Below are 22,322 nucleotides of genomic sequence, written 5' to 3' on the forward strand. Positions count from 1 at the left end.
TTAATCTCTGATTTTGGAACCGTTCCGAGGCATGTCTCGTACAAAGATGGCTGCGTACCAGTTGTCGAGGGACTAGCCAAGTGGATAATGTGGACCCGGGCTGATGTTACTGCCACTCTGCCAGAGACACGGCTGAGAAATGAGACAAGTTTTACTTACCCAGAAGGCATCTAGGTAGCATTGAAGCGAGGCATCACAACATTGAGATATTCACATAATGTAGTCTAAGCTATGTTGGCTCCCAGAACGTTGCCATGTATTATATGCTATGGTTATCAATCCACACTGAGTATACAAGAGAGGAAAGCAACTTGCTCGAGAGCAACCCAATTACAACCCCCCACTGGGTTAAAGAATCGTCAATCCGTGAAAACGCCTGTCATAATCCCGTACCCTGCTTGAATAATGATTAAGAGATAAGGCAACTGGAGGGAAAGACCCTCTTATAAACGTCAGAAAGATCAGGTCATGTCCAAGAAGATATGAGGGCAAAGGACACGCAAGAAAAGAGAATGTCAACAATAACGGGGAGTATTGAAAATCGCTGCTCACACATGCACACATGAGGTATAACTCCGTAAAAGTCACTCGGGGGAGTACTGGGGTTTAATATGTAACAACACAACCGGACGAAACTGCAGAAGTAAAACAGGCATGGGTCACGATATCCCCTGCCGAGGGAAATCTAGATCAATGACCGCGTGTATCAATGCACAGCATTTAGCAGGTCTCCGAAGCTCGACGTTTCCTTCTTCATCTTCCAGTTGTTGCGTTTGTTTTCTCGTTTCTTCATCATTTCGGCCCAGCCTTCATCATCATCCTCGTCGTCCAGCTCGGCACCATTATTCGGTTTGCTGGCGTCGATTGTTTTGTCATCACTCGTCGTTGGGCGAACTGTCATTCGAGACATGTGTGACCCAGCTGGAGCAATGTTCGAGAAGGAAGATTTCCGGTTTTCATCATTCCAAGGCTTTGACATGGACGGGGAACTGACAGTCCCAAACTCAGGTTGTATCGTAGAGACTGGCCTATAACGAGGCGCCAAGCCAACGTTGCTTCGCTCCGATGGAGCTATGGATGGCGCATAGCCTTGGCCTGCCGGCGTGCTGGGTCTAAGACCCCCAGATACATATGGCATAGGCCCGCTATTGAGACGAGAAGAGACATTGGGATCCAGCATGCTCAGCGTCCGCTGGTCACCCTGGTAACCAGTAGGTGCGTTGTTCATGTTGCCAGCCGAGGGCATTGACGATGGCCGCACGTTTATGCCGGCACTCAGCGTGGGCGGAGGCCCTCCAGGCGGCATTAGTTGGGTACCCTGTCCGCCCTGCATGTGGATCATCTGCTGCATCCATTGCATCTGCATCTGCACCATTTGCGTCATCTGTTGGGACAGCTCAATTTGCGCCTGTTCGGTTGCCGAGACCGCAGCTGAGTTATTGGCCATATTGCCCGAAGTCAAATTCATCATCGTGTAGGGTCTCGGGACGCCGCCAGGGTGAACAGGTGGTACAGACATTCCAGCCTGGTAGTCATACATGGCTTGTGTGTTGGGACTTCCTCTCCTCATAGCTCTCGCCCGCTCTTCTGTAGCAATAACGCCAACTAACCCTCCAGGGGGCAATGCGGGTGAAGGTCCACCATGAACTGATCCTCCCCCTCCCAAGCCCCCTCCCAAGGCCAGAGACTCTCTGTTGGAAGAGTTGACCAAGCTTGCCCCGAAGTAAGGGTCCCGCGGTAAGTTCCGCGCAAAGATAGGCAGACTCCCGCGATTGTTGGGATCACGTTCTGCAACAGATGCAGGAGACGACAGGTACGGCTGCTGGAAAGAAGCCCGAAGGTTTGGGATAGAGCTGGAGGGTGTCAGGCGGCTCGGGGGCCGATTCCTGTTGGGGAAACCATGAGCCGCCAAGATCCCCAAAGGAATCTCCTCGTCCTCGTCCCCATCACTGCTCTTTCCACTCCCTGAGATATTACCGGGTTGTAATAGATTCGGTGCGCTCTTGCTGGCTTGATCCATTTCTGGTCTCGGAGCCGGCGCGGGAGATTCCTGGCCGGTCACTTTCATCATTTGCTGGCGATAAACCGATAGGTGAGCCTCTTGCTTGCGCCGTTGTCTCTCTGCTTCGCGGTCTTTTTCCACTTCATCATCCTCGTCGTAATCGCTTTCGGCAGAATTTTCACTCTTCGAGGCATCGCTGTTTGATCGTCTAAGCTCTTGTTGCTGACGATAATGTTCGAACTGGGAGGGAGTCATAATCTTATTCGAGGAAGAGGTCGATACCGGCTGAGCTTTCTCATACTGTGCCGCCAAACGAGCATGAGCGGCAATCGAAGGATCAAGATGATGCTCTGATAGCCCCGGAGAGCTCAACGAATCTTTCGGGATAGATTCCCGACGAGTAGGACCGGCCGTGTTAACGCCCCCGTGACCAAAAAGGGGGGCATCGTTTTCGGCGTCTGATTCGTTATCAGACATGAATGGTACCTGAGAGCCTCTTTTGCTTGTATACAGAGACTCCATTATTAACTTCGCGTCTTCGTCTTCAACGGGGACAGAGTCCCGTGAGTTAGAATATATTCCACTTCTCCTCAAGCCCTTATCCACTGTCGTCCTAGGTTTTTCCAAAGAACGATGAGAAGTGGTGGCCAGAGACGTGACATTGGAGAGAGGTATAGACTTGCGGCGGTCCCCAGCGGAGAGTGTGTCGGGATTGCGCTGATGCAACTGGGTTATTGGCTGTTCACTGGGTGAATCGAGCGTGGTCAGAAGCCCATCCTCGGAGTGCCGACTATCCCAGGAATACGGTGATGGCTCGACTTCCTTTGATCTGTCAGTATCAATAGGTGCTGGACGAGAGACCCTTTCATCCTTCCGGAGCAGGGCATCTGGTCTGTTCGGGGGTCCGGAAGAATCCTATAATAAAATCTCAGCATCGATCTACGTCACTTCGCGAGATAGCTAGTTCGACAAGGCTAGGGCTTGAACTTGAGGGAGCGCAGGAACAGGAGATATCTCTTACCGGATCTACAATTCGATCGCGAGGAATGTCCTTCGGGACATTATAACGAGTTCCAATGTCACCGAACATGTTTTGGAAATCGTCTTCGATTTTACCAACCTGTAATTCTGTATCGGGGAGTCTTGGTGGAGTTGCAGTGCTCGATGTGCTGGTTGTCATTCCTCTGCTCCTCGAGGGACCAGGTGTCGACGGCTGAGGCGGAGGGGTCGGCGCAGACGCCTTTGAGAACCTCCCGCCGAATGAAAAGGTGCGACCAGCTGCGCGAATCGCACCTGACAGAGGAGGGATCGGTATATCGTAGAGGTTCCGAGTGTGTGGCGATTGGGGCTCGGGTTGGGGCCCGTCCGTTGAACGGCGCGTTGAGGGGCGAGCTCGCGCAGATGATGTACCTTCGAACGTACTTTCATTATCACATATGGTCAGCCACCTTGCACTGGGGGAAAGCATTGAGCGAAGGAGGTCCATACAGATTTCTCGCAGGCTGGGGACGATTATGCGAAGCGAATATGTTATTGTCATCCTCCGAGGCTGAGTACAAAGGCTGGCCTTCGCTTAACCTCTTCGACACTAGGTTGCCGTCACTGAATGATTTCTTGTCGCCGGATGGTCGCTCGAAAACTCGAAACGATGACTGAGGAGGATTTTGCACTTCCTCCAGAGCGTTGCTAGACGACTTTCGCCGGGCGAAGCCCTTGGGAAGCTTGATTGGCATTGGGCTGAAACCGAGGCGACCACTAGTGACGCCGGAACCACTTCCAGAGAAATTGAGCGAGCTGCCACCAGCTTCCGAAGTCCGCAAAAATTCCAGCCCTTTCTCGGCAACACTATTCAATTCCCATAAACCGGGATTCCGCGACGGGTGGAGGAGGGAGGGGTATGCTTGGGGAGATTCTGGGCCTGTCCAATCCGCACGAATTTCGGTCGTAGCGGGGGCCTTTGCGTCAAGAGGGCGTCGGGAAATGAAGCAAATGACGTGAATGGGCGAAAATAGCGTCAAGGAAGCCCTGTGGTGGATAAGGATGCGTTGAGCTCACTCAGGGGTCTCAGGAGAAGATTGTGAGAAATGAGAATAGGCGAGGTGGCCAAAAGGAAGGTTTCTGATACACCGTATAATCGATCAAGAGCGGCCAGGACCCTCCCATTCACATATGGCCAGCGGGGCTTAGGGACTAACGATTATGATAAATTAAAAAAGGCCGTACTCCGAAGTGGATTTGGGTGGTGGTCGGCGACGACGATGGGACCTCCGATCGGGTTTAGAAAGGTAAATAAAACAAACCCACCTGGGAGACCTGAAGAGGGAAGAGGAGGCGGGGGGGGGGGGACAGAATGTTTGGATGACAAAGGCGAAACCTCTTGAAGAACGCCAAACGAAACAGCAACCAGAGGGATAACAACAACCGAACAAGACGAGGAAGAGAAGGAACAAAAGAAATTAGTGGGAAACCAATAGTAGTGGACAGAATCAGAACACCAGGACGAGGAAGGAAAAGGGGGGAGGGGAAGGGAAAGAAAAAAGGGCGCAGATCAGTGAGGTAGAGACGATGGGGAAGACTAAGGACACTACTAGACTACTAGTACGGAGTAGATAGTCGTCAGAAGGAATCGTCGTACGTCCCTAAGCATGATGAGAATTTGCAAACTGAATCTGGATAATAATATCATAAGATTTGAGACAGTCATACCTAGCCTCCGAGGAATAATAATAATCATCATCATAACAATAATAATAATCATAATACGAGTACTAATATGATAATCATGCTACTAACAATAAAAATGAAAATCGAACCAAAATAGTGGGAGAAGGCAAGGTCATCCAGTCCCAAGGCCTCCAGCAGGCCCTGGATGTGGAGGGTGGAGCCACGGCGCGCTAGTCCGGCGGCGAGCACCCCCAAATATAGTAATGCGAAACTCGGTCGGCGCCTCGGGTTGGTTGACTTGGGTTGGGCCATCCCAGATTGAAACAGGGACGGAGGACGGAGGACTAGGCACCGGGTCAGAAACTAATAATACCCGTGGAACGTCCAGTGCTGGCCGGGCAGTGACAGTCGGTCTTGATAGGCGGTGCAATAAGTCCTACTACCAAGGTATGCTTCCTTACTCAACTTCCTCGACGGCGAAGAGGGAGGAGACACGCAAAGAGGGAACAGATGCCTCATAGTACAACTCACTCACTCATCTGTGAGAAGAGGGAGAGAGGAATCAATGAAAGGTGGGGGGAGAGCAGGGCAGGGCTGCTAGACGTCCTGTTTATTAGTGCTACTACGGGGAACATAATAATTCTCTCTAGTATCTAGTAGTATCTAGTATTTATCTAGGTAGTCCTCGTACTAAAGAGGTACCCTGTCCATTCCTCCATTCCAGTTCGACCATTCCACCACCATAAAGAATCATGTAAGGGGGTACTACCCGCCGGGGGAGGAGGCAGGTTCTCCGTAGCTAATCACTGATCACACCCGACCAGCCCACCCACCACCTGGCACCTGGAGACTACCTTACGAGGGCATTCCTCTCGTTTTCTCTTACCGCTCACTCTGACACTCAGGCATCATTAGGGTTTCGTTAAGAGCCGTGTTCACCGGATTATTTGTCAGATCTGTCAGATTGAACACCTCTCCCTCACTATCTACACTCCAGGAAGCCTCGACTCCACGTCAGGCCACCGCGGATGTTCATAGAGTAACCCTCGGCAGTCCTCCGTAGTCAGCATACTACAGATACTGTAATATACCACAAAGCCTGATATGTGTTCTCCATTCTCCATTGCTTGTGCTTCTCTGGGTGTGATCTCTAGATCCAAAGCACTGGCATGGTTGAGTTGTCTCGGTCCCGGTCACTTAATCCGCAGGACTCAAATTTCTTGCTAGTATCGACTCCATTGCTACCCTCGCGTCTTCCAATTACGCAAAGATCAACGATCATTTGTCACCATCATCATCACTGACTGATCATCTCCGTGATCCAGTGCAGTGATCCACCACTGGAGAACAATAGAAGCTGATAGGGGCACAGAGGAATTATATTTCCTCATTTAAATGCTCATCAAGGTCTGGCAGTCAACACTACACCCACAAGGCAACGATAATACTAGGATGGTTTGTTGGAAAGGCACATCTTGTAACGCAGGCGACAGTCCTTGTGTTGGCGGTAGCTGGTAAAGAAGCTACTCCGTACTTCTCATGGAACTCGACTACGCTCCGCTCCTTTTACACCGGGGGCATTTCACTCATCAACGCAAAAAAGCTCATCACACACGTTCAGTGTCTGCCTGGATTTACCCCGGGAAAACTCGTCCCAGATGGTATCTCCCTTTCGGCGTGATCGCGGATTGATACCTGTGAGAGGTGTAAAATGGGCTGAGCAACGTGGATCATGCCAACTGCCAATTCAGCCCATGCTGTCCTCTGCAGTTGATCTGAGAATGTCCGTGCTTAGATACAACATATGCGCGATTTCCCATCTGTGATCATATCCCAGAATTTCCTTGTCTTTGTTTTGACCAAGAACTGTAGTTTGGGTCAAGCCGACCCAACTAGAGATGCAACTTGCTAGTCCTTTTTACTATGGTGCTTGGTCTAGGAGGAAACTGGACGTGCTGACTTCGTCCTGATACATCGAAATGTGGCAAAGGACAGTCAAGAAAAGCACATCGCAAATGCATTAATACTACAAACAAGCTGGCACATCATCGTTCATGGTTGATATGTAGGCGGGGCACAAATCAAGGACACCTTGGAGGCCTAGTAGTTACCCTGAAGAACAATAGAGTCTTGCGCTTTCAACCCCCCGATCAAAGCAACTCCGGCTGGAACTTGAGCATCTCGCAAGTTGAAACAGGCAAAAGCGACCAACTTCTGAAGTTTAGGACAGCATTGGAAAATCCGACCCACCACATAGTCATCGACGACAGTATGGAATGAGACGTCTAATTCCTTGAGGTTAGGGTACGTTGTCCCAGCCGAAAATATCTCCTCGAAGGCTGAGTGTGACACGTGGCGGCAGGATGCTATATTCAGTTTTTGTAACTTGGAGCCTGAGTGGTTCATGAGTGCCACAAGGCCACGGGATGCGAGGCCAGTTGCATCTTTAGGGCCATCTGGGTTCGTATTATCAACATCCCGTGTAGAAGAGAGGTCGACATTCTCTAGTGGAGGGTTCGCCCAGCCTGTGAATAGATTGACGAAGCCCCTGTCAGTACATACTGCATTGTCAGAAAAGCGAAGTTTCGTCAGAGCCCGGCAATTGTCATGTATAATTCCTAGAAGACGATCATCCGCGTTAGAGAAACCTTCCAGCGACAACGTCTGCAAGCGCGGGCTAATTTTAGAGATTGTGCTAAGAAGAATCTCAATTTCTATCTCTTGGACGTAGTCCAGAGATAGGTGCTCTAAGGATGTGAGACCAGAAATTGCTTGAAGCGAACGATTACCAGCCTTCCAGCACTGCTTCAATTTCAGCCGCCGAAGTGGTGTACAATACAAACACATCACTTCTATGGTCTCATCGTCCAGAGAAAAATCAAGGTTGGATAGTTTGAGGGTTTCTAGCTGGGGACCTAGTTTTTGGAATAGTTGTTGCCAGTATGCATCGGACACCAGGTTCGCAGCGTCTAGCTGCAAACGCTTGACTTGCAAATTGCGGTCCAGCATATATTCAATTACCTTGTCCTTCAGTTGACCGGCAAACCGGATGTTGACATGCGACAAATTTGGCATGAGGGCAAAGATCTTTTCGAAATCATGTGTCTCGAGCCCTGTTTCAGGTCAGTACAGTGACAGGTTCTTCATGCTCTCGATTAGAAAGAATTAGAAACAGGCTTAAACCTATGTGTAGGACAAAAAGGGCAAACACAGGTGAGGTCCCAAAGGGCGAAGAAAGAAAGAAAGAAATAGAAAAAGAAGGTATAAGAACATACTCGCAGCATCGTAGATATCAATGGAGTCAAGGTCTGGCCGGAGAAACAGATTAAGGGTTCTCGGTGTCAAAACCCGCCTCTTACACAATATTTGACTGAGACGATGCAGCAACTGCGAGGGTAGATCCCCAAATTCTTCGATATCGTTAATGTTGTCGGCCACTTTCTAATTTAGCCAACAATTAGCTAGTCGTTGATATCACTAAGTATATACTGACGTACCTTCGTACACATCTCAGCTAAGCTTAGAGCGCCTTGGTGAGCCAGTCCATCGAGAAGATTACTTTGATTCTGGCGCCGACCACTCCTCGCTCCTCGCCTATTAGCTTTGGGTTTCTTCTCATCATCTGCTAATGCCTTTGAACACTTTGAGCAGAGAAGACCTCCCTGAGGACCAGCTTTACTGTAGGGGGTTACCGTAAAGCGTTTACCACATATCTCACAATTCTCAAGCTGGCCTGGCAAAGGCTGAGACCTCTGGTGCATCATCTCTCGAGCAATCTCATCGTCAGCATCGTCGGGCCCGCCCGTGCGTCGAGCTTTATGACGAGCGAACTCTTTGCTTTGCTTGATCTTCGCGAGAGCGACCGCCTCCTTCCGCTTCCGCTTTTTCCTGTCTTCTGCCGACTCACCAACATGTTGAAACTCATCATCGTCACTGTCATCGGGAGAACTTCCTTGTCTTTCCGCAGCTGACTGGCGCTCAAAGTCCCTTAGGCGACGTTGATGGTTCTGATGGATCTGGGCAGCAGAGATATTGTTGGACTAGAAGATTAATCGGTCAGTGAGGTTTCATAATAGATAAACTCCAAAGCAAACGAGAGCAAGAGGGTGCTAAAACAGATAGAAAGCTACGTACAGCCAAAAAGTCAGTCAGGGCTGAATGCCTAAAGACGGAATGTCAGTATGGTTCGTGAATGACTTTCTGATCTTGAAGAACATACGGGCCCCTGATCTGATTCCTCGTTTGCCTTCTCTCCGCCCTGAATTGCTATTGTCAGTGATATCTCTTCAGCCGCTTAGAAGACCAACCTGATACATACATTTGATGAAGCTAAGATACGATGAAGATGTAGTGAGGTGTAGCTGATAAAATAATTCTTCTGATGGGGGAGGCGTGAGGTGGCGGTACTTGCAGGTCACAGGAACCCGTGGTGATTTCGCGTTCCACTTAACGCGAGAGTCGGCGGGCGGCTTATCGCTACTGGGTTCGGTTCGTGACTTGTGTCCGGCCAAGTGGGAGAGTCAACGGAGAGCGCCACTCTGGTCCAAAAGCCAGGCTGAAGCCAGGAAGTAGGCAACAACGCCTCGATTCGGTGGCTAATGCCTCTTGACTGGATTGGTGGATCGACGCAGTGAAGTCTCTTTGGGGAGGAAGGAAAATTTTTCTCTGTCACCCAAAGTTCCCTCATTCTGGGCTTTATTCCGAACTCCACAGCCAAGCAAGGTACACACTCCCTGAGCTATCTACCCCCGGGTGGCGTTGCAACAATCATCTATCAGTTTCAGTCGTCCGATCCAAGCTTTGGCTTGTCATCTTCTGCGCCCATAATTATCTTGACTAATTCTCCTCTGCTCGCCAGAATGGGAAGAAAGCCATCGGCTGCACGCCCGGGGAACCCCTCGTTCGCTGGTGAGGTCTCTATGTCGTATCTTCCTCTGTCTATCTCGATTTTGAAGGTACAAAGGCGGCAGAAAGAGATGGGCGCACATATACACACTCTCCAGAGGCAATGACAATATCTATGGACCGTGACTGACACTTCAAGGATTACCAGATACCACCTCTTCCTTGCCTAGACGAACTTCTGCGAGATTGGCTAGAACCTCCTCACTATGTACCTCCGGGAAACCAAACAATCCAGAAAATGCAGATGGTACCAGTGAGCCGTTATACACCGGGATGACTGGGTATTCTCAGGGAACTAAATCGATCTCCATCGAAGTTGCAATCCCGGTGAAGAAACATCTGCCCTCGTCCCCCTCTGCTTCGTCTGTTCCAGGGGAAGATAATTATGAGGAAGATGGGACATGTTCTTACAGTACTCCAGCGACCAGCATCGCTGTCACTCCTGCGGAGTCAGACGTTAGTCGGCCGGGGAAGAGAGTCAGTGCCTCCACGCGTGCTCGGGAACTGCGATCTAGTGCCATGTCTTTACATGCGCCACGAGGGCTCAAGAGGTCTTCTACCGCACTGTCTGCAGGCCTCGTTGGATTTGAGGACTCTGACGCAGCTTTGGCCCGGTCTCTTCAGGCTCAGGAGTATCAGGAACCGCCTTATAAACTACTAAAGACCCTGAGTCGAGTCACTCAAGAAACAGAACACCCTAGCGAAGATGACGATGATTCTGATGACAATCAGAATCGGCTTGATGACTGGGTCCCTTCTCGCGGGGTCAGAAGGTCTCTTCGGTCAGCTAACAAGGGTAGCCTCCGCCAGCTATCAGTCAGCGATGTGCGTGATAGCGATCAAGAAGATGACTACCAAAGTGACACTGGTTCAGTTTCTTCTGCATCTTCCTCGGATGACGATGAACCTTTGGTCTCACGAAGGGTCTCGAGGATCAGTACACGCAATTCTGGAGCCCGCATTGTCACTCAAAGGGCCCCACGCAGAGCGGCTACCATCGTTCGGCGAGCTCCAGGAGAGACAGGGATGAGCCTTCGTGTACGTTTCTGGTTCTAAAATCATTTGCACTGTACTTCTAACTGATGTGCAGGCTATTCGTGAAAGAAGGAAGCTTGAGAAACAACATCCATACATCACAAAGATGTGGGATGATCTGAAAAACACCCCCCCGATAGAGCCGGTAATGGCAGAGCAGCCTCCAGGCATATCCAGGACACTCAAGTCATTCCAGCTTGAAGGTCTGAACTGGATGATGCAGCAAGAAAAGTCGCAGTATAAGGGAGGATTATTGGGCGACGAGATGGGCATGGGCAAAACTATCCAAGCAGTTTCACTCCTTATGTCTGATTACCCTGTTGGTAGGCCGTCGCTTGTGGTTGTTCCTCCTGTTGCTCTGATGCAATGGCAATCCGAGATTAAGGTTTGTGTGCTTTTTCTTCTGATCTGCGGTACCACTGACCATTTTTGGACTAGGAATATACAAACGGCCAGCTAAATGTACTTATCTATCACAATTCAAATCCTAAGGTCAAATTACTCTCAAAGGATGACCTCCAGGATTATGATGTGATAATGATATCCTGTATGTCCACTACCACTAACCGAGTCAAGGTATGGAGGGTTGACATGATTTTCCAGATTCTGGTCTTGAATCGATCCACCGCAAAGAATGGAAGGGATGGAACCGCCATGATGGGATTGTGAAGGAAGATAGTTCGTTAACAGTATCCTCAGTCGACATGAGTATGGATTCTAATTCAGGGCAGGTATCATCCATTCTATTCACTATCATCGCCTGATCCTGGATGAGGCACATAGTATCAAGGTTACACTGACCTCCATTAATCCTGCCCTTACGTTGGTTTTGAAAGCTCATTCACGTCTATAGCAACGTACAACTAGTGTCGCCCGCGCATGCTTTGCGCTGAACGCAAACTATAAGTGGTGCCTGTCAGGTACGCCTGTTCAGAATCGGATTGGAGAGTTCTTTTCTCTTCTTCGCTTTCTACAAGTCCGTCCGTTTGCCTGTTATTTCTGCAAGCAGTGCCAGTGCCAGCAGCTCCATTGGTCACAGGACGCAGAAAAACGATGCACCGAGTGCAAACATAGGTATAGTGTCCTTCCTTGGGCCCTTCGATCCGAATGTGCTGATCTCGTTATAGTGGATTCAGCCATGTCTCGGTCTTCAATCAAGAGATATTGAACCCTAGTAAGTTCTATCACCATTTGTGCCGAGCTTGTCTTGACACCTGGAAGTCACCGAGAGGGACAATGCCCATGCGCGAAAGGAGGCGTTGTCGAAGCTACGACTCATAACTGATCGAATTATGCTGAGACGAGTGAAACGAGACCATACGGCTTCGATGGAACTGCCACCAAAGCGGTCTGTACTACTCGGTGTAATTGCTGGAGCCGTGCTAACATTTTACTAGTGTTGTTCTCCATAATGAATTCTTCGGAGAAATTGAGCGTGACTTTTCACGAAGCATTATGACTAATTCCGCAAGGCAGTTTGACACATACGTGAGCCGTGGCGTCATGTTAAACAATTATGCCAACATCTTCGGCCTCATCATGCAAATGCGCCAAGTTGCAAACCACCCGGATCTGATCTTGAAAAAGCATGCAGAGACTGGGCAGAATGTGCTTGTCTGCAGCATTTGCGATGAGCCAGCAGAAGAAGCGATTCGCTCCCGTTGTCGCCATGAGTTTTGTCGTAGGTGCGTCAAAGACTATGTTAGGTCTTTCGATGCTAGGTCAACTGTCGACTGCCCTCGATGCCATATTCCTTTGTCAATTGATTTCGAACAACCTGACATCGAGCAAGAAGAAGAACAGATTAAGAAGAATTCGATTATTAACCGGATTCGGATGGAGGACTGGACATCGTCAACAAAGATTGAGATGCTTGTTTACGAGCTTTACAAGCTGAGAAGCAAGAAGCAGACATTGAAATCCATTGTGTTTTCTCAGTTTACCTCGATGCTACAGCTTGTGGAGTGGCGTTTACGTCGGGCTGGCTTCAACACTGTCATGCTTGATGGCACTATGACGCCGGCGCAGCGTCAAAAGTCCATCGAATACTTCATGAACAACGTGGATGTCGAAGTATTTTTAGTTTCTCTCAAGGCCGGCGGTGTGGCTTTGAATCTGACCGAGGCATCAAGGGTCTTTATAGTTGATCCGTAAGTGACTCTGACGGGTAGGAAAGACCGATTGACTAATCTAGTTGTCGCATAGCTGGTGGAACCCAGCTGCTGAATGGCAGAGTGCGGACCGATGCCATCGAATTGGTCAACGCCGACCTTGCGTCATCACCCGACTGTGCATTGAGGATTCAGTGGAGTCTCGAATTGTGTTGCTGCAGGAGAAGAAAGCTAATATGATCAACGGTACCATCAACAAAGATCAAGGAGAAGCTTTGGAGAAGCTTACCCCAGAAGACATGCAGTTCTTGTTCAGGGGTTCTTGATTGGACGGTCAGCGAAGAGGCGAGAGAAACATGGCGGGCGAATAGCGCGGTAGTAATCTTATCATGGATGGATGGCGTTTGCTACTAGGCCAATTTAGCTCCGGGATCCCTGAGGGTCAACCAAACAATCGTGCATGCGTCCTGTAATCCTCCATGCATACGTACGCACCGTCCTTGCCTACCTTGCACGGGCAACCTCGTACTAGATTTTTGGGATGATGTCAGACCCAACTACCAGGGCCCTTGAAATGGAGGGGTCCGACCCCCCTTGGTCCTCACTTAATTCCTTCCATGATCGATAGATTCATCGGTCTTCTCACTCCAGACTCCTTGCTCTGAATGTTGTTATTCTTCCTTCTCAACACCTCTGGGTCCGCGGGTTCCACCATCATCATAGCCGAGCCCGGGCCAAAGCTAAGACTTGCCTAAACTTTCAGTCTCCATCCGTGGGGATAGGGGAGGGCCAGGCCCCATCGTACCTCACCTTTCCCTTCGGGAATGAATGGTTTAACAAATTCTACAACTGTCGTCCATACCACTCGCATCAGTAGGAGGATCCCGGCCTCATCTTTCCATCGTCCGATATCCACTTCGCCTACTCCGTACACTGCCCCGCATCCGTCCACTGGTCGCAACCTCGTTCAGGCAGCAGCAATAAATACTTCAAGTGCGACCACTACCGTCGGCGTCGCCGCCCCCTTCCCCCTCCTCGCATGATGGAAGAAACTCAACCGCGGACACGGCGCCGGCGCCCGGTCGACAAATATGGCCCGAAGTTCTTTGACAAATCCGAGCACATGCAGGATCGGGCTGCTGTCATGAAGGCTGCTCTGAATGGCGATGAACCGTCTCGGTCAGAGCCCGCTGGGGGGTTTGATAGCAGTCCATATCCCTACGCGCCACCGGGCTACACGCTGAAATTTACCTTCCATCGCGGTGTCAATCTTCCTTGCGCGGACTTTGGCACGTTTTCTTCCGACCCCTATGTTATCGCCCAGTTAATTGTTGGCCTGCCTCAACGCCATAAGCAGGATCCTCTTCTTTCCTTCCGAACTCCGACTGTGCGCAAAAATCGAGATCCAGTATGGGACAGCGAATGGATAGTGGCCAACGTCCCTGCGTCGGGGTTTCAACTAAAATGCCATGTTTATGATGAAGATGCGGCAGACCACGACGACAAGCTCGGGAATGCATATGTCGAGGTGGATTCGGTCGGTGAACACTGGCCTGGCGTCAAAGAACAGAGCTTTCGCGTTAAGAAGCGCATGGGTAGCAAGCGGGTCTACTTGTTCGGTAACATTGCCGCTCTGGCGTCGCGACGTCTTGATGTGGGGTCACATATAGTAATCAGTGTGCAGTGCTTGGGGAAAACACAAGGCGATGAAGGTGCCCATATGTACACTGTTGGGCCCAACTACTGGTTCAAGCACTTTTCTCCACTCATTGGAAGAATAGCAGGGACCAAAGATGAGGTACAGAGTCAGGATGGTACGAAGAAGACCATTAGTCGATATAAGTACGCCCCCATCCTTTCCCAGAGTCTTTTTGGCCCGTATGAGATACTTACAGCATATCTTGCAGTTTCCAGGCCATTCAAATCCAACTCAAGGGTCCTGTACCTGCTGAGCTCTATCATCGTTACGTCGAATTCAAGCCGTTTGTGGCTGGAATGTTCACGTCACATAGTCTTCGTGGGAGGATACTCAACCGAGCTCTACATCATCAGCATGAGCGTATCTACAACTTCGACAAGACCACACTCAACGGACGGTTCCCTTCACCGTGCACTGCACTCACGCAGAAGTTTCTTGAGTTTGTCCACTACGCACAGGGCGGGAGGATCTTCACTTATGTCATCACCCTGGACGGGCAGTTTCGCTTTACAGAGACAGGGAAGGAATTCGGAATTGACTTACTGAGTAAACACACGATGCATAGTGATGTATCTATTTATATCGCATATTCTGGTGAGTTCTTCCTGCGCCGACTGAAGCATCGCCATCACCGACATTCGGAGACAACACGCTACTCGGGGACCAGTTACTCCGGTGATGAGCCGCTGGAGGAACCAGAATTATCAACTGATCCGGCCGATTACGAACTCTTCATCGACAACGATAGCGGTACCTATCGCCCCAATGGCCACTACTTGCCCCTGTTGAAGCGATTCATCTCGTCCAACTTCCCCGGTCTTCACGTGACCACGCTCGATTGCAGGGAGGACGCGGTGCAGATGGAGGCTCTGAAAAATGAACAAAGAGAATTCAAAAAGAACGAAGGCAATCACATGATCTTCCTCCAGCGCAGCAATGGCTCATCACTTTCCCTTTCAAGCTCAGATGAAGAGGAGCTGGATGAGCGCAGTGGATCACAGCCCAAAAGACGCGACAGCTTTGCGCAAAAGGTCCATGATATGCGTGACGTGAAAGGCCAAATGATGAAATGGGCACAAGGAGACAGTCATGACAGCCCCAATCATCATGGGGGCTCTTCTGAGCGCCAAACGGCAGCAGCGGCGAACAATGCAGGCTCCTCAAAACCTGCTGAAGAGCAGTGTGGGTGAAAGAGCAATTTATTTTTACTGACGGTTGGGTCTAGCGTGCCATCATGCTCAGCTTGGATGCTGATGGCTTCGATTGGTCATTCCGTGTCTTGTGCCAGCAATTTGTATCAACAGCCTGCCCACACGCTAAGTACCTAGGTCTCAGTCGGGTGCTGAAAAGTCCTCGTTGTACCGTGACATGCTTGATGAATGACCTTGATTATGCTTTTTTGCTCTACCCTTTGAGCAACCTACGGACATTATAATGTAATAAGCCACACTACCGCTTGTGAATAGGCTTGGTTTGTTTCGGTGTGCACCAGAAATGATCAGGCTATTACTCGTCTCCTATGAATTAATCCTGGTGAAAAATTGCACTCACCTTGCTGGTCTCTCTCAAGTTCCTCTTTGTCTCCTCTTGTTACCTGCATTCACCCTCAGAACCGAACCTAATAATTACACTCTTTCTACGATGCTCCGTTGCTAGACAAAGGGTGCCAAAATACTTTGACGAAAACCAGAGCAAGATGACTAGGCTGGGTATAAGTTTTAGACAAAGGGAAAAGGAAGAGATAGAAGACTGAAAGGCGGTGCCAGCAAGTCATCTATTCTTGACTGGAGGAATCATCACCCGGGGACACCATGGAGTTGAGAAATAAGCCCACGTCGTATAGTGGGTACCTGGGTAGTACAGTGACATATATCTATAGCGCCTACCTAGAGGGGAAGAGCTCACGAGTCGGATCACATAGACAGTACATAGTACCTGTACCTGTCCCCACAGCTGGGGAAGGAACACGAGCCAATGTCAGCCTCAGCGCATGTCACTCAGCTCCCACCCACCTAGTAGTATGTATGGTACATAGTACATGTATCTACCGCTTGCGAAGCCCAGGGCAGATACCCCGCTCGAGGCATGAGCCGAAGTATCTACCACCTATCTACTCTGTATGCCTCCCTCCCTCCGACTACGGCTCGGGTCAATGATCTTACCTCACTTTACCCCCTTCGCCTTAGCCCCGATTTTCAGCCCCGGCCCGTCTGTTTCATCGGTCTTACAAACACCACAAACCCGCCCTCTACCAAACAACAATCTTACTGCGGACACTGTAATTCTTGTACTTCCTTTTCCACTCCCTCGGTCTCCCTCTTCAGTCTCCATACTTAGAGTATCCTAATAGTATTCCCCCCTCCTTCATATCCTTCCTTCCCTCTTTCTCTCCTCGCCGTCTTCTTCCTTGACACTCGCTTCCACCCGCTCGTTCCTCCTTCCTCAGCAACCAGCCCGGGCTAATTACCGCCACGATACTCCCCCCCCCCGTTCCTGCCCCCTCCCCGCTTGTCGCCCTGCTTGATTTCCGCCCGCGACCACCTGATACTCCTCCTGACTCCCTCACCATCGGCTGAACTTCAATCCATTCACATTCAATCTGCGGCAAGCGCCTGGGTACAACCTCCCTTACGATCGGATCCGTGTCTGGATGACGACCAGGACACTGGGTGGTTTGTTTATCACCGCATTCACATCGAGCCGGCCTTTGATCCGACTGCGGACGCGCTGACTGTCGATGGTTACTTTCAACTGGTCCGGTCACGTCTCTGACCTCTCTTCTGTGTGGTGATCCAGACTCGATCATTAGCTCCAGCAACTTCACCATGGGTAATGTCGGAAGCCGTCTTGATGACACCGGAAGCTTGTACTTCAAGGATCAGACAAGGTGTAAGTTTCTAACCATCCGGCGACGGTGCCAGACGCTCGTACCCTTGACATCCCTCTCGTTCCTCTCCTCTCCTGTCTCTCCTATCTTGTTTCGGTTGGCTGGCCCTCTTGCTATGTTTGCCCCCGCCACTGTGATTTACTGTGATCGTTAATAAATTGTGTTCTTACCAGTCACGATCGCCTCCGTGACGATAACTAATTCTAGACGCCGTGTACTATTAAACCTTGTTCCGAACTCATTCCCCGCCACGAGATATGCTGCCAAGCGGGAGACTGGCGATGAAAGTCCAATAGAGTATATACAGGTAATCGGCAGAATCCGCCCTGTGGTTCAAGAGTCGCTTTGCGCCTAAGAACCTGTTTTCTTTTTCTTTTCTTCTTTTTGGCGACTAACTGGTGCTTTCCCCCGACTACTAGGAACCCGATCTTTCGCCGTCAGCCCCTGTGCCTACCTTCCTCCTGCGCTTAAACAACGAAGACGAGTTAAACTTTAATTTTACATTCATATTGAGACAGACACAGACTGGAAATGTTGCGAGTTCCACGGTCAATGGTGTCTCAACATCTTTGCCCGAAGTGGCCGACACGGTACTTACTGGTCTGACGTTTGCGCATGCGCCAAATTCCAAGGAACTGGACAACTTGATTACCAGGGAATTTCATGCCAACCCCAATTTGCAGAACAATTCGAACGTGCAGCTGGTAGGAGATTACTCCACTGGAGGCAGCCCATCAGTTCAATTTGACTGGTCTTGGAAATGGAAGCCTCCCAAAGTAGTAGAGGATAAAGGGGGTGGATGGAGGAACAGCTGCAGCTTCTTGGACTACGATCAAAGGGCCAATCGCTTGAATACGCTCGCGCATTTCTCATTCTGGGTACAGAATACTGTACGCTCGCTCCCAAGCCCACAGATTTCCTCGCCAAATCTGGAGATTAACGTCCCTTTCCGCAACCGCATCCCGTCGTCGCAATCCATCCTATCACACTCCAGCGATGCAGACGCAGCATCTAATCACCAGGTTATCCCTGTAACCCCCCCTGAAGCTGGTGACACGACTGCTATACCTCCCCATGCCTCTGCACCTCCCCCGCCTGTCAAAGTTGATCTTCCCCATTCGCGCCCAGGTGAAGACATGAGTATGGTTGAAGACGGTCCGTTGTTTCGGGCTACAATGAAAGCCTTGGAACAGAAGACGGGAAACATGCGCGCTAAGATCAAAAAGGTCCTCAAGAAAGCTGAAGCCGCTCAGCAAGCACAGATGGTCTGTAACGACGCCGTGGAAGCATTTCTCTCCGCATTGACTGAAGCCTCGACATCTAACGCGAACGCAATACAACCCGCACTTGATCATTACTTCGAGAAGACTGCGCGCCAAATATTGAACTATGAACGATTAAATACCGTTCAGCTCCAGAAGCTCGTCATTGATCCATTGGTTAAGCTGTATAACAATGATATCAAGCAGGCGGAGGCCAAGAAAAAAGAATTTGAGGAAGAGAGCAGAGATTACTATGCCTATGTTAGCCGCTACCTCGGTCAGCGGCAGGACTCTCTGAAAGAGAAAAAGCGAGTGGAAAGTGACTCCAAATACCAGGCAAAGCGACGCAACTTTGAGTTAAAGCGCTTCGATTACTCATCCTTTATGCAAGACCTCCACGGGGGACGTAAAGAGCAGGAGGTCCTTTCTCATCTCACTAAGTATGCTGATACCCAAGCGAAAAGTTTCCTTGCAGCTGCCAAGAATGTTGATGATATGATTCCCCAACTTGATGCCCTTATCCATGAGGTCAACCAGGCGGACAAGGAATTCCAGTTCCAGAGGACAGAGAGGGAAGAAAAACGGAGGAACTTGGAGAAAAGCAGCAACATATATATCGAGCCTGATTCTCTGACCAATGCGGGTGCGCCATCGACGCTTTTGGGGAATGGTGGTGGAAATCCAAAGTCGGAGATCGAATTAGGGCGTGCAGATAGCACAGGGTCTCAACTGCGAGGTGTCATCAGCAACACTTCTTCAATCTTGCCGCCAGCCAACTCTGCCAACCCTACAGCTGGTTCCTCAATGCTTGCCTCTGCCATCAATTCAACTAGTACGTGTCCCTGGGGCCGCCTGGGAGGGCGTGCTTAGCACTTAATCCTCCATAGTTGCAGCTTTTAACGGTGCTACAGGTCAGCAGAGGAAGGAAGGCTTGCTCTGGGCACTATCCCGGCCGGGATCTCATATTGATCCCAAGGGAATTAACAAGCAAGCTTGGCATAAGTAAGCTCGTGTCATACGCTGATCGGCTTGGACTTCGCAGCTGACTTTTCCGCAGGTTCTGGATTGTGTTAGACCAGGGCAAGCTTTCAGAGTATAGCAATTGGAAACAGAAGCTTGACTTGCACATGGACCCTATCGACTTGCGGATGGCTTCCGTGCGAGAGGCTCGAAATGCTGAACGCCGGTTCTGTTTTGAGGTGATCACACCACAATACAAGCGCATCTATCAAGCAACTTCTGAAGAAGACATGGCCAACTGGATCAGGGCAATCAATAACGCTCTACAGAGCGCTGTTGAGGGTCGCGGTATGTCCCCTCCGGTTTCGTCGGACAATGATGGCACGCCAATTGGCCGTGATATCGGCTCTGTGCTTACCGGAAAGAGCTCTTCGTATTCCGGTCAACACTCTTACTCCACAGGGTCAAACAACAGCGTTACCCGCCGCACTACAGTAGGTGCCAGGCCAAGCTACGTCCGCGGGGACGGCCTTGGCTTTGAGGAGAACCCCTCTAAATTACTCCAAACAATCCGGGAGGCGGATCAGGGCAATAATTGGTGTGCAGACTGTGGATCTACTTCCAAGGTCGAATGGGTGTCTATCAACCTGGGAATTGTCCTATGCATTGAGTGCAGTGGCATCCACCGGTCACTTGGAACCCATATCTCTAAAATCCGTTCGCTCACGCTGGATGTTAACTCCTTCTCGAATGATATTGTTGAAATCCTTTTGCAGATCGGTAACCGTGTCAGCAACATGATCTGGGAGGCGACTCTTGATCAGGCTCAAAAACCAATGGCAACCTCCACTCGTGAACAGCGGCTGAAGTTTATAACTGCCAAATACAGCGAGCGAGCATTTGTGGAACCGCTGCCCTCCCCGTTGTCACGTTTCGCCACTCCAGACGAGACTCTTTTGGCTGCAATCAAAAGGAATGATATTCAGGGTGTGCTTTATGGCATTGCCCTTCGCGCCAATGTGAATATTACCGATCGCTCTCGCAGTACTCATGCTATCTTCCTTGCTCTAGCTGCGGCAGATCCGGCATCACCTGGGGCAACCTCAAACCTGGCTGCTAAACCTAGTGGGGCGTCTTCTGTGAAAGCCATCCCATTCCCTATCGCAGAACTTCTAGTTCAGAATGGAGCCGAGATCCCGTCGCAACCTCCGCCTATCCCTCTTTCATCGGCCGCTCAGCTGTATTTAAGCCAGAGAACTGCCCGAGTGTCTGCATTTGGCACCCCTCCTCCGGCTATGCCAGCGCCCGGGAGAGCTACAGCCGATTCTCTCGGTTCACTGCCTACAATCCGGGGTGCTGGAAATGATAGTACCATTCCGTCATCTCAAGCGCCGAGCTCTCTGGATAGCAAAGAGCGCGAGAAGCTACATAAAAGGGGCAGCGCTGGCGCCAGGTTTGCTGGAAAGGTCGCCTCCCTTGGGATTGACCGCTAGCGAACCGTCCATTGTGCGTGATATTCTTACTTTGCTGTTCATGCTCGCGCTTGCTACTAGGCGTTTCGGTGGGGCTATTCCTTAATAGTAATTATAACGAAGCTCAAGTAGACACGATGTGATGTTGAAACTCAAGTTTGAAATGTTTACAGTCTGCATAGCTGTTGGCGCGACAGTCATGCTTTCGTCGGTATCGAATATACTACCTTGGCCTGTTGTCTCTTCACTGTTGATATTCTCTTTATCATATATTGGAACCGATCCCGGATTATTCCCCTGGGTGTCCTACCTATTCCCTTCTCTTGGCTTTGTATGTTGCGGGCTTGTCGTTTCTGTTTCGTTAGGTGATGCCCCATGTGGCGTCAGATTACTGCCTAGACTCGAGTCTAACCTGCTATAGTAGACGTCCGTGTCTGAGCCCTTCTCCCATTAGAACAGAGCCGGACCTTGTAATGATGTCAATCATTCGAAAGATGATAGTAAGATGATTGTAACCCTTGACCAGAGTAATAGAAAGGCAATTCCCCGACAGGCTATCGCTCAGATTGTCCTTATAATAGGCCCTGGTTCGGTATGCCGTTTGGTAGAAGTCCTCCTAAGAATCGAGGACAGTCCAGAAGCTTAGACTGAGGGCAACGAACGGGCGCTTTTCGGCGGCAAGGTTGCCAGGCACACGGGATGATTTTCCGTGCACGGTAGTATTCGCCATGCAGTCATACCGTCCTTGGACGTGAAGCTAGTGGTCCGCATCCCTTGGATGAGAAGAAAACTGGGCTGCACGCCATCGAAAACAGAGTGACACAGAGACGCGGCAAACCAGTGGGACACAGCGACCACATCCGCTGAAAACACACCTATAGCATCATGACTGCACATGGCGGCGGTGGAGCGTGGCTAGGAACTGCTTGCTCGATAAAGAATAGATCCCTATTCGATAGAAACCGTATCAGCTGGCGCAGCCTCTGCAGTGTCCTTTGCCACCGCAATGGACCTGTGTTCTGCGGTGTGACCAAGATCCGAAAGGATGAGGATGATCCTCTCGCCGGACACACGCCGCAGAAACGAGTTGATAAGCGCGCATGGTGTCGGCGGTAGGAATCATTATGTGCCCCCTCGTGCAAATTGCCAAAGCACCGTCGTCCCATTGGGCGATCGAAGTAGCTCTACATAAGCCACGACAGTGCCTGATACCGTAAAGGGGATGGGCTGGCGAGATGGCGTTTCCCGTTTGTGGAGACCGGCCTGGGACTTTCTAGAGAGTCCTCCTGCCTGCCATGTATGCGTATGATGGGGGGGGGGGGGGG

General features: G+C 50.3%; 6 protein-coding genes across 6 annotated transcripts; 3 read left to right on the plus strand and 3 right to left on the minus strand.

The window, feature by feature from the left end:
- Window positions 1-706: 706 nt before the first annotated feature.
- Window positions 707-3,735, minus strand: BO80DRAFT_343342 (uncharacterized protein; the record flags this gene model as incomplete). Its single annotated transcript, XM_025715230.1, has 3 exons — window positions 707-2,917; window positions 3,033-3,450; window positions 3,491-3,735. 3 exons carry the CDS (start codon window positions 3,733-3,735, stop codon window positions 707-709), a joined length of 2,874 nt encoding a protein of 957 aa, XP_025580598.1.
- Window positions 3,736-6,629: 2,894 nt separating this feature from the next.
- Window positions 6,630-8,982, minus strand: rad7 (DNA repair protein Rad7, protein; the record flags this gene model as incomplete). Its single annotated transcript, XM_025723065.1, has 6 exons — window positions 6,630-7,779; window positions 7,942-8,107; window positions 8,164-8,706; window positions 8,801-8,828; window positions 8,886-8,932; window positions 8,974-8,982. The coding sequence occupies 6 exons, from the start codon at window positions 8,980-8,982 to the stop codon at window positions 6,767-6,769; spliced, it is 1,806 nt and encodes a 601-aa protein (XP_025580599.1). The 3' UTR covers window positions 6,630-6,766.
- A 543-nt stretch (window positions 8,983-9,525) lies between these two features.
- BO80DRAFT_451015 (DNA repair protein RAD16) lies at window positions 9,526-13,043 on the plus strand (the record flags this gene model as incomplete). The annotated part of the gene is made up of 11 exons (XM_025721856.1): window positions 9,526-9,574; window positions 9,720-10,570; window positions 10,662-10,991; window positions 11,045-11,153; window positions 11,210-11,284; window positions 11,338-11,396; window positions 11,460-11,680; window positions 11,734-11,780; window positions 11,828-11,954; window positions 12,004-12,756; window positions 12,812-13,043. The coding sequence occupies 11 exons, from the start codon at window positions 9,526-9,528 to the stop codon at window positions 13,041-13,043; spliced, it is 2,853 nt and encodes a 950-aa protein (XP_025580600.1).
- A 716-nt stretch (window positions 13,044-13,759) lies between these two features.
- Window positions 13,760-15,606, plus strand: BO80DRAFT_451016 (C2 domain protein; the record flags this gene model as incomplete). Its single annotated transcript, XM_025721857.1, has 2 exons — window positions 13,760-14,559; window positions 14,625-15,606. 2 exons carry the CDS (start codon window positions 13,760-13,762, stop codon window positions 15,604-15,606), a joined length of 1,782 nt encoding a protein of 593 aa, XP_025580601.1.
- Window positions 15,607-16,997: 1,391 nt separating this feature from the next.
- On the plus strand, window positions 16,998-21,106 carry BO80DRAFT_6354 (putative ARF GTPase activator (Csx2)). The gene is made up of 5 exons (XM_025724662.1): window positions 16,998-17,399; window positions 17,511-17,610; window positions 17,723-19,397; window positions 19,477-19,567; window positions 19,623-21,106. The coding sequence occupies exons 1-5, from the start codon at window positions 17,242-17,244 to the stop codon at window positions 21,016-21,018; spliced, it is 3,420 nt and encodes a 1,139-aa protein (XP_025580602.1). The 5' UTR covers window positions 16,998-17,241; the 3' UTR covers window positions 21,019-21,106.
- Window positions 21,107-21,846: 740 nt separating this feature from the next.
- BO80DRAFT_342702 (uncharacterized protein) lies at window positions 21,847-22,117 on the minus strand (the record flags this gene model as incomplete). The annotated part of the gene is made up of 2 exons (XM_025715213.1): window positions 21,847-21,912; window positions 22,010-22,117. Coding segments are annotated over 2 exons (174 nt in total), but the record flags the coding sequence as incomplete, so codon positions are not given.
- Between the last annotated feature and the right edge of the window lie 205 nt (window positions 22,118-22,322).

The sequence above is a fragment of the Aspergillus ibericus genome (genome assembly GCF_003184845.1).
Source record: "Aspergillus ibericus CBS 121593 unplaced genomic scaffold BO80scaffold_1, whole genome shotgun sequence".
NCBI lineage: Eukaryota > Fungi > Ascomycota > Eurotiomycetes > Eurotiales > Aspergillaceae > Aspergillus > Aspergillus ibericus.